This window comes from Schistocerca americana, chromosome 1 (genome assembly GCF_021461395.2).
Source record: "Schistocerca americana isolate TAMUIC-IGC-003095 chromosome 1, iqSchAmer2.1, whole genome shotgun sequence".
Taxonomy (NCBI): domain Eukaryota; kingdom Metazoa; phylum Arthropoda; class Insecta; order Orthoptera; family Acrididae; genus Schistocerca; species Schistocerca americana.
The window spans coordinates 699,053,115-699,070,226 of NC_060119.1; the positions used below are offsets into that span (position 1 = coordinate 699,053,115).

A 17,112-nucleotide genomic window follows, 5' to 3' on the forward strand; every position below is an offset into this window, starting at 1 on the left:
CTCCTTCCACCACCAGCTTCTCTGAATTACACAGATGGGAGTCCTCCCTGTAGCACATCCTTCCGCTCCTGTAATTATCCTGGCCTCAATCTCTGGTAACCCACTGTCCCACACTATCCACCCAACAGCCCCTCCCTCCCTCCTAATACCACCTCCCAATTTACATCCCAATGCCACTTTCAGCGTGGGCCTAGCCAGTGCATCTGTCACCCTTCCCTTTGCATTCCTAGCCGGCAAACAGGTCTCACCGAGCCACTCGTCAACCATGCTAACCCCTCTTCCTGCTTGCCACCTCCTTCTCTCTCTCTCTCTCTCTCCACCCTACCTGACACAACACCCACCATAAACTAGGCCACCTACCGAACTATAGCACTGGCACTGAGCATCCATCTGACACTAGCAACTAATGCTTCGGCTTTTCAGTGAGTGGTCTCCTTTACTCCAAAGTATATACATTTTACCTGCAAATTCAGGCTATTTAGATGAGATAGATCAGTTTAAATTTATATTTGGTGAAATTTTTAAATTCCTAATTAGATAATAAAAATTAACAGTACTGTTATTAAATATAACACAAGGAATGCAATATTTTGAAATTGAAGGAAACTGCCATTATATCCATGACTGCGACAATATTTCACAATTAACATTATTAACGTTGGTACAAATAATGGCTTTGGAAGTATATGTAAGCTCACAAAAACTCTATGTAAGCTCACAAAAACTCAGAAGTTCAGTCAGGAAGGACATCCAACCATCAAATCCAAAAAATAACATGACTATCGTGTGAAGGTACAGCATTCAGGCCAGAAAAAAGAAGACAAAAACTCAGAAGTAACAACATGTCAACAATGAGAACTGTTGTGGAATACAATAAATACTGAAATATACATAACATTTTAACTTCAAAAAATCTCCATGTTATTGATGTTCTTGTAAAATAATGACCCCTCTTGAAATGTTGAATTAAATCTTGCGCATACAACATGTTACATATGTTTAAGGTGATTACCAAATTACAGTCTGCTTAAAAGCTGTTCTTTCCTTTCCCTAGTACCATATGTAATGTGTGGTTAACACAAAGATCCTTAGAGAAAATCCTATTTTTCCTCCGCTTAATATTGATAACAAAGGGTAACAAAATATCTACATCTAGACACCCAAGCCACTGCACAGTATATGTCAAAGGGTACTTTGTACCACTGCTGGTATTCCCTCTTAATACTCCACTCAAGATGGAAGAGGGGGAAAAATGATTGTCTGCAAATCCTAATCTCCTTTTTTTTGCCCTTATTTGAGATGAATGTTAGAGGCAATAAATTCATTCCGCATTTTATCACAAATGCTGATCCTCTAAGCTTCCTCAACAGCATATTGTGAAAGGATAATCTGCCCCTCTCCACCAAGGATTCCCACACTGATCAAACCAACCAGTAACAAACCCTCCAGTGTTCCCCTGAATTCCTTCAATGTCTTCCTTTAGTCTGACTCAGTGGGGACCACAAAAACGTAAGGAATACACCCGGAACTCTCCCAATAAATTGTGGTTGGCCATTTGTCCTCCATAAAACTTACTTTATGTGCTTGTTCCTTTCATGTCATTTCACAACATTATCTAATCATTGTTATCCTGCATTTGCACATTATCGACGTATTTGTTCTGTAAATCAACATTAGCTTACATATTCTACATTTCCATAAAGCTGCTGTTCGTCACACCATTTAGAAATTATCTCCTTGTCATGTTGTATTCCATAACCATCATCCAACGCAATACTTTCATGTATGCAACACTGTGATATGCAAAACAGCCCTAGATTGTCCCAACCTTATCTATAGATCATTTACAACATAGAGCACTGGAGTGGTGTTAACACACTTCCCTGGAACACTCTCAACATTAATTTAGTTTTGATGACCATGGAATTCATCATTAAGAGTTAAGTAATTTATGACAAACATAACACAAGAACACTGAATTTGGCTGCTCTTGAACACTTCACCAATAGAACCACTGATATTATGCTTATTTACTCATCTGTAGAAGCCTCCAAAATATTAAAAATTGAGTGTCAAAGACATGAAGATTTTTAACATATCTTCTGCATTCTGAAATAAAAACAACACCAGAGAAAAAAGTGGTGCACCCAGAAGGAATCGGTGGTAGCCAATATAACTTTGTTGATGTACCTACCATGATCATGTAAAAGGGCTACCTGAGTGGATTAGTGTTGTTATCACGTTAGGACGTGAAAAGGGCCTCATTGTGAGTCTACATTTGTTTGGCCGATCAAATTATGTAGCACCTGGCTCTGTGGGACATTCAGATATGACAATGGCCCGATGTTGAACAGCATGGGAATGTGAGGGCAGGCATATTCATAGGCAATCAGAGTGCATTGGTGGGCAAGTAAAATAAATTCCCGGATTCCCCAGTTAAAAATACAATATTTCCTGGTTTTAAGTGTTAAGTGACAACATACGAGGTTTGACTGAAAAGTAATGCCTCCACCTTTGTAACTCTTCAACAGTTGGCAGCATTGGTATGAGGCAGGTACTCGCTTTTTCTGTAGCCTCTTCTCTACAACTCCAGTTGGCGGGAAGGCTTAGCATTGAACGGTTGTGTTGTTACAGTGTGAAGTATGGAACCCTGTGCAGACGGTCAATCAATGTGATTTAAGCAATGTGCAGTCATTGAATTCTTGACAGCAGAGGGTGTGACCCCCAAAGGAGATTCATCAGAGAATGAAAGCAGTTTATGGTGGTTGTATTGATGTGAGAACTGTGCGTCGTTGGGCATGTAAGTTTAAAGATGTTTTCCTGCAACATGATAATGGCAAAACACACACTTCACATGCCACAACAGCAGAACTTCAGAGACAGAATCTCCTAATGCCAAAACACACACTTCACATGCCACAACAGCAGACCTTCAGAGACAGAATCTCCTAACTGTATGGCATCCTCCATACAGTACAGATTCAGTACTGTCTGACATCCTTCTGTTCCCGATAATGAAATACGATCTGTGGGGACAACATTATGCTTCTGATGAAGATGTTGAGATAACTGTGAGACTGTGGTTGCGGAAACAGAGTGTCAACTTCTTACGTGACGGATTCAGAAAACTTGTTCATTGTTGGCAGAAATGTATCCATCTACAAAATGTGGAAAAGTGAATATTGGTAATTAAAGATCACATCCTAAGGATTATTTCTGCATTTGATTTATCAAAATATTCCCATCCACTCCCAATTAACGAAGGTGGAGGCATTACTTTTCATTCAACCCTCGTACTTTCCCTCGGAGTTGTAAAACTCGTCAATCCTTTGAATGGTAAAAGGTTTTATATAACGACAAAGAACTTCATGGCACTTTAGGAAATGAAACACAACAAAAAAAAACAAACAATGTGTTCTGGAAAAATCTTTGAGATGCAGCAACGTCTACATCACATATTTACATATTATGGAAGTATAAGTACAAATGGCTCTGAGCAATATGCGACTTAACTTCTGAGGTCATCAGTCGCCTAGAACTTAGAACTAATTAAACCTAACTAACCTAAGGACATCACACACATCCATGCCCGAGGCAGGATTCGAACCTGCGACCGTAGTGGTCGCTCAGCTCCAGACTGCAGCGCCTAGAACTGCAAGGCCACTCCGGCCGGCTATAAGTACAGATTCCATTGAAATCGAGATTGTGAAGTGCTTTTGTCAGCCAATCATAGCTCATGTTATGTGATCTTCAGCTAATGACAGCAGATATTCAGAGGATAGAATGAGTGATGCAGTCAGCCAATAGCAACATTACTGTTAAATAGTGTGAAAACACAAACTGGTAAAGTTAATGGTTTAAATTAACATACATGCAGCATATCTACAAGCAAAGCTAAGGTTTCACATAATATTAGTCATGATAAATGAACACAAATGTACCATTAAAATTTCAATACGTAGCTGGTCTTCTGGACCTGAAATTTTCCAATGTGGCTAGTCCTCAATATGTTAGGTTCTGAATGAGAGTCAAACACTCTGTGATTTAAGAAATTCTTCACTCATTCTTATATGTAACATAATTCATCTTGTGGAAAGGAAAATTACTTTGAAGTAATGCTTGTCAAACCAGCATTTACAATATTTTCCCGTGACCTGTTAAAAATAGGTTTGTTTCAACAGTTGCCAGAGAACACCAGAAAACAGGCGTAACTGCACATGTACAGCTTCAATCACGTACGAAGCCCTTGATTGGTGTTTTCTCCGTCTTTTGTCGCATGTCTGTTTGGAATTTCATGTGTAGTGGGACATCATGTGGCCTTGTGCAACACTACAGCATGTAGTTCAGCGAGGGCATACGGAATTATTGTACTAAGAGCAGTAGTTTTATTGTATCGTATCCTATGCAGATAAAGAAAGCAAAATGAGAAAGAAGTGCTTGGCGTAATATTCATTTGAGAACTAGACTCTACAACTCAAAGAACCCTAATATTTTGCTATGTGGTGATTAACATAGTTTTTTTTATGCTCTGCAATACTGTCATCTAGCATTTCCAATCATGTTTACATCCACACAGCACTGAAAAAAAGCTAGAAAGAAGGAATACAAATCCCTTGGGGAGGGGGAAAAATACCAGTTGTTTGTATGCACCAGAACTAAGGACAATAAGTTTTTCATGACTTTTTCAAACAGTTTAAAAATTTAACAAGGTTATCTGTGAGGCCAAGAAACTGTATAACTGGCAGTTTATATTCTACTCAAGGAGTAAATATAAAGCTTTGCTGGGAGTTACAATGATAAAAACATGGTGGTGTTGCCAGTCTCTAATTTACCAAAGAATGTTGTTCTGTAAATTTAATATGTAAGCAATACAAATTAAGAAATAACATCAAACCTCGAGAAGGTACCAGACAACTGTTGAAACATGTCTTATGATCAAAAAACATTGTTTTTCTTGGAATATAGAATTTTAAAATTCTGCTAAAGCTGTCTGTCAATATATATGAAACACAACATTTTATTCAAAGTTACTAGCCAAATTTGCCTGCTTTGTCATCTTCATGCAAATATTTACATCTATTCATATGTATATAGTAATCACAGATCTTCTACATCTACATAGATAGTCCACATGCCACCATACGGTGCGTGGCAGAGGGTACCCTGTACCACTACTAGTCATTTCCTTTCTGTTCCACTTGTAAATATAGTAAGGGCAAAACGACTGTCTATACGCCTCCGTATGAGCCCCAATTTCTCATATCTTATCTTCATGGTCTTTATGCGCACTGTATGTTGGTGGCAGTAGGACCATTCGGTAGTCAGCTTCAAATGCCGGTTCTCTAAATTTTCTAACAGAGTTCCTCGTAAACAATGTCACATTCATTCCATTGATTCCCATTTGAGTTCCCAAAGTATCTCCTAGTACTTACATGTTGTTCAAACCTACAGGTAATGAATCTAGTACCCACCTCTGAATTGCTTCGATGTCCCCCTTCAATCTGAGCTGGTACAGATCTCGAAGACTAAAGCAGCATTCAAGAAACGGTTGTACCGATGTCCTATATGTGATCTCCTTTACAGATGAACCACACTTACCTAAAATTCTCCCAATAAACCGAATTTGATCATTCACCTTCCCTACCACAGCCATCACATGCTCTTTCCATTTCTTATCGCTCTGCAGTGTTACACCCAGATACTTAAACAATGTGACTGTGTAAAGCACTACACTACTAATGCTTATACAAACATTACAGGTTTGTTTTTCCTACTCATCTGCATTCGATCCCTTACTGTACACTACATCATCATCAGTAAACAATCACAGATTGGTGGCTGCTCCATCCACCAAATCATTTATGTACATAGAGAACAACAGCAGTTCTATCACACTTCCCTGGGGCACTCCTGACAATACCCTTGTGTCTGAGAAACACTCACCATCAAGAACTACATACTGGGTTCTATTACTTACAAAGTCTTCGAGCCACTGACATATCTGTGAATTATTCCGTATGCTCATAGCTTTGTTAACAGTCTGCAATGGAACACCGTGTCAAATACTTTCTGGAAATTTAGAAATATGGAATCAGCATATTGCCCTTCATCCACAGTTTACAGTATATCATGTGAGAAATGAGCAAGCTGAGTTTTGCAAGAATGATGCTTTCTAAAACCATGCTGATTCGTGGACATAAGCTTCTCAGTATCAAGAAAATTTATTGTATCTGAACTGAGAATATGTTCAAGGATTCTGCAGCAAACCAAAGTTAAAGGTACTGGTCTGTAACTTTGCAGGTCTGTTCTCTTACCCTTCTTATATACAGGATCCGCCTGCACTTTTTTCCAGTCACTTGGGGCTTTGGACTTGGTGAGAGATTCGTGATAAATGCAAGCTAGATAAGGGGCCAAAGTGGTAGAGTACTCTTTGTAAAGCATAAGTGGGATTCCACCTGGACCTGGTGACTTTTTTGCTTTGAAATCTTTCAGTTTTTCTCTACGCCAGGGATGCTTATCACAATGTCATCCATATGGGAGTCAGTCTGATTGTTAAATGCCGGTATGTTTGTACAATTCCCCTATGTGAATGATTTCGTGACTGCAAAATTTAGAACTTCGGCTTCTGTTTTGCTGTCTTCAACTGCCACACTAGATTGGTCAACAAGGGACTGAATGGAAGCTTTAGAGACGCTTAGCAATTTTACATAGGACTAGAATTTTCTCAGGTTCTCTGCCAGATCTTTTGCTAAGGTATTATTATGGTGGTAGCTGTATGCTTTGCGCATAGATCTTTTCAAGACACACAAATGTCTACTGATCTTTTCTTGTCCTCATTTACGTGTTCTCGTTTGAACCTAGAGTGTAACAGCCTCTGCTTCCTCAGCATCTTCCGAATTTCATTATTAAACAATGGCAGGTCTTTACCATCCTTTATCCACTTACTAGGCACATAACTCTCCAGACCACAATTTACAATCTGCTTGAACTTTGACCATTATACCTTTACGTCCATCTTACTGCAACTAAGTGACATCAATTCACTCTCTAAGAGACATGCTAACAACTGCTTAGCTGCTTTATTTAGCTGACACACTGCCTTCTTGACTGATTTATTAACTTTCGTTATGGTTGCTATAACATCACGATTGCTGATCCCCGTTTCTATACTGACATTCTCCTGTATGCTTACAGTATGGTCCAAAATGATCTTTGCAACTTTGATCACATATATTTTATAAATGGGAACAGGTATAAAGGTGCTGTTTATGACATTATGTTCACACAACCTAAAGCTGATTCCCCTCCCCAATGTTAGTTATTGGCTGGCCACCTTCCAGCAGTTGGCAAAATGTGTGGAACACTTGGTACAGACCAGAACTGACACCCAGTTTCTGTGGAACCCCATAACATTTTTTTCTTTGGACAGCACTTGCAAAACCTGTGAGCTCACATCAGAGTAGCAATAGCACACTCAATCAGGACATCTTAGGTCAGACACAGAACTGGAACGTTGCTTAAATAACCTGGGTGCTACAGACAGCGCACACATTTGATGTGACGATCCGTCCCTCTGTCCACCCTATTCTTGGGACAGTCACAATTTTCCCAGCTCTGTCTCAAATTTTTTCAAAAGTAATTTGGGGTAACTATTTGTCCTGGATTTAACAGTTATGAAATGATTTATCTTGAATTATATGTTCATTTAATTTGTACTGGTATGCTGCTACTGAAAGGGTATTTTCCCAAACAAATAACATACGGAGCAGTGACAAAACACAACTTGTTGTAGAAACTAGAAAAGTGGTGTTGGTGACTACAGTGAATTATGATGAAACTCGAATTGAATGTTTTCATAATGCTGTTAAAGAATACAGACATCATGGTCAAGAAAATTTACAGCACTGATGAATACCGTGTGTCTGCTCACACACCTTCATCTTAGACGGTACTAATAAAATACAAATTAATGCACATTTTGTAACAAAGTAAAGTGATAATTTGAATTAATTACATTCTATTATGATTTTCTTTGCAGTGTAAATTTTTTTAATGTGTTGCAAATGTGGCTCTAGAAAATATGGTCACCTTAACAAACAGAACTCTGTTAAGAGGCTACTAGAATCTTAGATATGTATGAACATTATTCCACAAACCACACTTTTCCACCTATCCCCATTTCTGAAATATATGTGATCAAAGTTATAAGAGTGAGAAGCCACAACAATGAGAAGCCATCAACAATGGGAGATTGCATACGCTATAACACCACCCCACCCACCAGAAACTGATTCATTTACGTATGTTTATATTCCTTACTGCAATTTAGTACTACGTCTGAACATGAACTTCTCTACAATGTGCTTTCACAAATCCTTGTCACTCTCATGTGTAATTTATATTTGCTGATCTGATGGAGGTGCAGCCTGCTGGCGTTGCTGGCACTGAAACCCAAGTGAGAAAACATTCCCCCTCTCATGTCCCCAATTGTTGCGCAACATTGTGGCCATCGACCAACTTATCCTCTACAGACTGTTTGTGTTCGCGAAAATAATCCGATTCCATCCAGATGTTAGGGGTTTTGAAGTTTTTGTCTGGGGTTGGAAATTTATGTGATGGCAGGCCTACCCAGTGATATGTCAGGTTAAGTAGTTATATATTAATGGCCCCTGGAACAATTTAATCCACAACAATATATCAGTTTTAAATGATGAAAAGAAAAATTACTCCAATCAGTACATAATTAAATGAACTTGTATACTGCTTATTTTAACTTTGGCATACCCCTGAGATACGCCTCCACCTAGGGCCACACTCTGTCAGTATAATGTAGCACTGCTTTAGTTCAACTAAATAAATTACTGCCGGCTGGTTTCACAAGAACAAATGGATAGCCCGGTCATATAAAATACTAAAAAGTGGTTTCAGTTAGAGAACGAACACGTGGTTCAACTGACAGAAAACTATTGATTGTTTTCACTCGAAAAGAAAGAATGAATAATTCAGTCGATAAGCAAAGCTACAATGATGTCAAATCTTTTCATTGGACTGCTACCTTGAAAAAAGTAAATGAATAATAATCCAACCAACAGGTAAAACTAGAACCAACTGGTTGCTCCCACATACTGGTTTCATTCAAAAGAATGAATGAATAATTCAACTGATACAAGTAACTACAACTGAATCAGTTTGACAACTGAATGAATCCAAAGTTTTCATTCTGTTATTCCCATCACTAGTTAACTCTGAACAACTAAATATAAATTTAATTGTTAGGAAGTCTCCTGTGAAGGTGTATCAATTGTAACATTGTTGAGAAGTGAAATGTGGACGATAAGCAGTTGAGACAAAAAGAGAATAAAGTTTTGAAATGCGGTGCTACAGAAGAATGTCCAGATTAGGTGAGTTGTTGACTAACTAATGGAGATGTAATGAATTGAATTTGGGGGGAAAAAATTATGGCACAACTTGTCTAAAAGAAGGGATCGGTCGAAAGGAGACATACCGAGGCATCAAGGAATTGTCAATTTGGTACGTGAAGGAAATGTGCAGGACAAAAATTGTAGAGAGAGACCATAGTTTGAATACAGTAGGCAAGTTCAAATCAGTGTAGGCTGCAGGAGTGCAGAGGTGAAGAGGCTTACAAAGGATAAATTAGTGCTGAGAGGTGCATCAAGGCAGTCTTTGGGCAGACGACCACCACAGAAACAACAGGTCAACTGTGCAATATGTCTTTTATGTGAAGTCAGTTTCCTGACATTGAAATACTCCATAGTGAAGCTACTTCATAAAAAGGGGGAAATATATAATACAGACAATTACCAGCATTATTTTTGTTATTTGTATTTTCAAAAATTAAATAAACAACCCTCAAACATTTGCCCAGCACTATGTAATGACATTTAGTATACATAGCCTGTCCAATTAATAAGCGAATTAATACCAGTATAAGAACTGTTATTAAGCATAATGTGGCAGAAATGTACAAGATGACACTAGAAATAGAAAACTAATACTTACTGGAGTTTCTGTTACATTCGGCACTAAAACTGTCATTTTCCTCGAGTCCTCAACTGAGCTGCTGTGAGACAGTTCCCCAAAATCCACTCTCTCTGAAGCACCTATTACACAGACTAATTTATCTTTTAACACATTACTTTTATTAGAATGTGAAGAAATAAATTCACTGTTTACAACACTGTTAGACTCTTTTGCTCCACAACGAGATTCAGTAATTACTTGTTCATCTATTTTGGAAACTTCTTTTTGTACACAAAAACTTTTATTTATATATGTTGCAGCACAAGAATTCTCTCCATTTAAATTATTGCAACTGTTATTTTTACAGTAATGATTATCGCTTTCACTTGAAGTTGTTATTTCTTTTAGTTTCTCACTGAATGATGGCAATTTGCTGATGTTACCATTTTCATAGTAGTGTACAACAGAATTAAGCCACTGTTTCACATAAAAATCTTTGTAATTTGACACATGCTGGCAATGTTTGTCTCTATCCAGTAGAGAATGTCGTTTGCTGTTTGAATACTTCTGATGGTATGCTGGTGAAGAAGATTTATCTTTTTCTGGCACTGGTCTTACATCTTGCACTGTAGAATGTTGTGTAGCAGGAGACTCTTCATCCTGGTGTCTATTTGAATACAGTATATTAGTAATTTCAAACTGTGATTTGCACTGCACTTCGTTGCTGTCACTGGTTTGCAATTTACGATATTCAGATGACATCTGGCTATTAATGCAGTCATTTACATGATTTGTAGACTTTTCCTCATTCATTTGGAAACTAAGTCCAGAGCTTGTGCTACTTGTACTGAAAGAGGGTGAAACAATACCTTCCTCTATTTCCATCCTGTTTTGCATTGATTTTGCCTTGCTGCGCTCTAAAATATACACACTGTTGTTGACAAACCTAGATTCTGTTTTGTTAAATACCTGGAATGCCTTTTTGGGTGTGCTATGGCTTCTCACATTAAGTGGCTTCTGACCTTTATCTGGAAGTGTTTCCTTAGTTTTGCTTGAATGGTGTGTATGCTTAACAATTCTTAAATAATCAACTGCAGCTGCAGATTTGGTTCCTTCTCCAAGCATGCCCTTGCTGGAATAAGCTGCAGAGCCATTTTCGTTTCCATATGAATGGCAGCTTCCATAGACTGTGCTACCATTGTCATCAGGACAACTATTCTGATTCCGTGCTTTGTTATTCAATGTTTCTGGGGCTACAGTGTCACTCTCAGTCACTTGTTTATCAAATCCTGCTGAATTAACAGGGGTAAATATCTGAGGCCACCTCAGAGGAATGCTGAATTTTTTATGGACACTGTTTTTTTTTATGAGACTGATATCCCCAGATCTTACACTGACATTAATATCAGATGATGGTAAAATATACAATTTGCGCCTATGATTAGGTTGTGCCCCATCTTTTACTGTAAACCGACTTTTTGTTTTATGAAATGGTGAACTTGTCTCTCTAAAGCAACGTTTTGGTTCAGTTTCCATCTCAATCTCATCATCACTGTGTCTACTGCTTGCACACGAAAATGATTCTACACTATTTGTATGACACTGTTTCACATCCAGTGGCTTCCCATTTCTCACATAACTTTCTTGGTTTTGCTTTGCTTGAGACTGGACACTACAAGAAAATTTTCTACCAATGCTCTCAACTTGCACCAGTGCTTCACTTCCAACGGCAGTTCCTGCTTGTATCTTCATACGCTGGCTGCAGTGACAAGAGCATCTTACGTTTTCACTTTCATTTGCAACCTCACAGCCATTTAAAGCCATTTTAGGACAACAAAAGCAACATTTGCCTTTAGAAACTGAGACGGTCAGTGAATTACTATCCTCAGTTGTTGTTTCACCTGAAAAATAAGTAAGAGATTTCCATTTAGAAACAAACTCTTGTTCTTCTAAAACATAAAAATAATCGATAACTGAATTTGTTAATCAAATATAGCATATACAAACAGCTGGAGTAAGGAATCCGAGGTTGATGAAGCAGACATGGTTTTCGTTAAATTTATTAACACTATATTTATGCAAAATTACATCTGATAACATCTTTATATACGGGGAAACAAACTCCACTGACGCATGTTCAAATGTCACTTGTTGTTCAAGGAGGGTTGACACTGCATTTACCGGACTATAAGATGTCCCCCAGCCTCCCTTTTTTTATGAGGCTCCTTAAGAAAAATTTATTTTTAACATATTCTGGCTAATTAAAATTACAAACCATTTTACTGACATAAAGTATTTGCCAAAAAGTTAACATTATGCCTATCTTTCACTGTAAACCGACTTTTTGTTTTATGAAATGGTGAACATGTCTCTCTAAAGCAATGTTTTAGTTTGCTTTCCATCTCAATCTCATCATCACTGTGTCTACATTTTGACAATACTAGGAGAAATAAAATAAACATAAAGAAATAGGTTACATTAACTTTTGGACCATTTTCTTTTCTACATTTTCTGATTACTAACCATGCAGCCTGTGGTATCACTACTTTTAGTAATAATAATAATAATAATAATAATAATAATAATAGTCCCCATGCTAATAGTACAGCTGTGAAATTTATACCTTTGTTGTCATGAATATTTGGCTGTTTCTTCTGAATATGTTGCTATTTTTGAGGCTGTTATTATGGTGGGACCTCAGAACACAGCTCCTTTTTTTCCATATACATATTGGATTTTGCTTCTGTACTGACTTGGTGCTATAATGTCGCTCGCTTCCAAACATACTGCTTGACCTCTGCTCTTTCGTTGGCTGTGTAGAAATAGCTGACTCGCTCATTTCATTATCGTCATAACTCATGGAGAGTGTTGACAACATTGCAGCAAGAAACACGTAAAGTACACCACTGGCTACTGTCTAGGCTTTTAACATTTCTTGCAGAGACAAATACTACTGCTGAGGATTTGTTCAATTTTAAAGTCACTTCAATTCCAACTACAAATGGATTAAGGCAAACTGCAATTCTAACATGGCAGATGCTCTTTTTATCTTCTTTAGGGCCAGCAGCATAATATATATCTTATAACGAGATGATTATTAGAGTAGATGCACCAAATTGCTGCTACAAATAATAATTTTTATTTACGACAGACTGTTTCAGCTTTATCGTCATTTTTAAATACGTCTAGATTGACGTGACGTCCATATTATGTCATTAGTGGGCTGTCTTATAACTGTCACTGTTTAATAAGACGATAAATAATGTCAATATGTTGAAAATAAAATGTTAATTACAATGTGACAGTAGTTTGACAGTTCCACTCTTATGATGCTACATGTTTACAAAGATTGTGCAGAATCTTTGTAAACAAATAGCGTCATAAGAGTGGAACTGTTAAACTACTGTCACATTGTAATTAACATTTTATTTTCAACAACATAACAACATCATTTACCATTTATTAAAACAGTGACAGTTATAAGAGAGTCCACTAACAACGTAAATGGTTGTCACATCAATCTAGATGTACTTGAAAATGGCGACAAAGCCACAACAGTATGTCATAAATAAAGATTACTTATTATAAGCAGCTGTCTGGTGAATCTACTATAATAATGGTAGACGTTCATAATAAGCCAAAGTACATGGTGTAGATCCTATGGTTGGCAACATGAAGAAATCTGCTGCTCACTCACCGCTCCCCTCCCCGCAATCATCCAATTTCCTTCTATAATGCTGAGCTTGAGCAAATGAGAAAAACAGACTGTGATATCTTCTAATGTGCTGGTCATATGTAAAAATGCTAATACACAAATAAAAGATCGCAATTGTGATTCAGTCCCATTCTCAAACTTTAACTTGTTCTGCAGTCTAGTGACATGTGTTGGTATTATCTCAATGACAGATCTTGCCACTGTAATTTATTCTCACAATGACAATTACAGTCAGTTTAATATGATTAATTTATTTAAAGACATTTTACTCTGAATTAATTTTCCCTCTCTTTCAATTGAATATCTAAAGCTGATTAAAAGCTGGTAATGTTTTTACCCGGTATTTTTAAACGAGAACAGCAACCAAACTTCTCATTTGCAGTCAACTTAGTAAATCATTACAGTCTCTAATAACCAAATAAAATATCTGTCTGGGTTCTGAATCAACTAATGTTTTTCGAAGGACAACATTTCCATTTTTGAATGTTACCTTTGCTTAAAAAGCGGCATTAATGTCTCCTCCCCGATCTCATCTCCCATCCTGTTTATTTGCAGCCCTCTGCCAACGCATCTATCCGTCTTTTCCCACCTCGCTGCCCCACAACCACTTGATGCAGCGCCTGTTGGCAGTCTAGTCCCTGCAAACTCCACCAGATAGCATTCGTCTCTTTCCCCACCCGTACACTACTGTCCCTTCCCCTTCCCTGCCCCACTCCATCCTGCTGTTTGCATCCCATGTTATGTTGCATTCCGGTCTGAGATGCAGAAGTTGGCAGTTGTGTGTGGGTGAGGTGTGGTGTGGTTGTTTGTGTGTGTATGAAAGATGTGTGTTTCTTTCTTTTACTGTCAAAGGCTGTGGCTGAAAGCTTTATGTGAGTGTCTTTTAATTGTGCCTGTTGCAACCTGACATGTCTTCTTTACGGTAAGTACCAATCTGTCTTTTCCTACAATGCTGATATTCCTACCTCGAGTCTTCATTGTTTTATCTTGGTGTTGTGACCTCAATAGCCAAAGCTTCATTTCTTGTGTAAGACGACCCCTATAAATGTAAGACAACCCTTATATACCACAATAAACAATGTAAAAATGTTGACCTCAGCAGCAATAGGTTAATCTGTGAATATAAGACAACCCTGTATTTTTTGAATGATGATTTGGGAAAAAGACTTATCCTATAATCTGGTAAATACATGGTTTCCAGTGAATCGTTACTAAGAAATATGTTGGCTTTATCTTTCAAGATTGTGGTTTCATTTATTTTCAATATTTAAATTTACATATCAACTATTCAGAACTTCCTGAAGACTGCATATACAGTAACAGGAATAGATAACATGAAATTACAAAATAAATTGCATGAAAAATACAAAAAACTGTCCAGCAATCCAGCAAAAGAGACCCCCAATACAAGCTACAAATCTCTTTAATCAGAGCACACCATGTCTTTAAAGTAGCTGTTCAGAATGCTATCATGCCCAAAACAGAACATAAGTGAATATATTAAGGAAGTAAAGAAGGAAGGAGGGAGGGAGGAAGGGAGGGAAGAATGAAGAGTAAATCCTTATGTCCTGTTAAAGATGAAGTCATAAGAGAGTGTGCACAGTTTCAGGTTGGGGAAGCATGTGGAAGGAAATTTTCCTTTTCAAAGTAGCCATTCTATAATTTGAATTTAGGAAAATCAGGGAAAACTTAAATCTGGACGACCATATGGAGATCTAACTGCTGTCGTGAATGCAAGTTCAGAGTCTTGTCACTGTGCTATCTTGCTCAATGAATACATTACAGGTCTGCATACACGTTCTAACTATTCACAAGACTGCTGTACAGCTGCCATAATCCTAGGAACCAGGCGCAATCTAGTGCTGAGATTGTTAACTAAGTTCCTCACACACAACCCTCACCCACCTAAAATCCATTGACATTGCATGATGATCATGTACAAAGCTGTGTAATTGGACTACACCAATAACATCATCACTGCCTAAAGATAAGCAACACTGAAGTTGTTTGTTAAAGAGAGTGTACCATGAGAAACTTGATGCATTTTGTATGCAACTATGACATTTATTATTCCCTCAACAACATATGTATCAGTTTAAGTATGAACTGAACAAAATGAACTTTAGTACCTGACGATTGTCCTTTGGAGAACTGAACCATTCAACAAATATTCCAGAACAACCATCAATAATTTGTTACAACAGCTCATACCAATGGTATATATATGATTAATTTTCTAAAACAATGCTTCTATGTCTTGCAGCATAAATCTGTTTACATTATTGGCTACATAAAATTTATTAAAACCCAAATCCACCTGGTGAAAGTTAAGAACACATTTTAAAAGTCTCATAAAAGAAAATTTTTCTGTAATTAAATTTCTATCTGTGAACTCTACAGACAAAGTTACTGGGTTCCACGTTCCTTAGAAATGATAATCTGTATTTGACAACCACCAGTCTCATGAGCATGAAGATTTGATGGTTAAGGCCTTTTGAATGCAATGCTGGTTTTAAAATGCAAAGTCTTTTCACAAAGACTGAAGAGGGAACTGTAAACATAACCAGGGTCATTCCATGTCAATTCAACCAATTTGAGAAAATGTTCCAGCTGATAGTCTCAGATTTGGCTGAAATTCAGCACACCAATGGTACCAAGTGTGGAACACTCATGTACAAAATTTTAAGTTCCCCTGCCAATTAGTTCCAGAATTATGGCTTATGACAGAAGGTGGCGTGACCCGGAAATTGCAACTCGCATCTGGCAGTCTATCTTCAGACCCAACTTCAGGTCTTAATTACTTTGGAACTATTCTGCACAGTCCAGTGAAATTTTTACAACCCAGTAACATCCACTTAGAGAACACACTCTATGAATCAAAACACCAACATATATCTGAGGGAAAATAAAAAATTCCAAAATGTGATTAAAACTTGTTTCTTATAAACAATGGACACACATGGATCGCAAAAGTCTTGAAACAAAGCCAAGTACAGTGGAAGATTTTGTTGAAATGTGTTGTCAAAAAACAGACAAACTGACCACTCACACAGCTTCACAGCAACAGCGCAATCGTCTTATCTTCAGTTTTGTAAGGATAATTTGAAACAAGATGAAATTATAGTAATACTAGACTTTTCTGAAAATTATGCATTTATAGTTCAAGATGCTATCCAAGGATATCATTGGGACAACAGTCAAGCAACTCTCCAGCCATTTGCGATTTACTATAGAAGTGAATCAGGTGATGTGTCTGTCATGAACCTGTGCATTTTTAGTGACAGTTTAATTCATGATGCCATTGCAGTTCATGCCCACATTTGCACTGTCATGGCATATGTGAAAAACAAGCTGCCTCACATACATTTTGCGAAATACTTCAGTGATGGGGCAGCTAGTCAGTACAAAAACTGTAA

The 17,112-nt window shown here is 37.5% G+C and overlaps 1 protein-coding gene across 2 annotated transcripts in view; it reads right to left on the reverse strand.

Moving 5' to 3' along the window:
• Positions 1 to 17,112, reverse strand: part of LOC124544910 — a 177,710-nt gene that overhangs the window by 19,922 nt on the left and 140,676 nt on the right. For both annotated transcript variants that reach the window (XM_047123657.1, XM_047123650.1), the window contains exon 7: positions 10,021 to 11,882. In XM_047123657.1, coding sequence (XP_046979613.1) covers positions 10,021 to 11,882 — 1,862 coding nt within the window. The remainder of the gene's footprint in view (positions 1 to 10,020; positions 11,883 to 17,112) is intronic.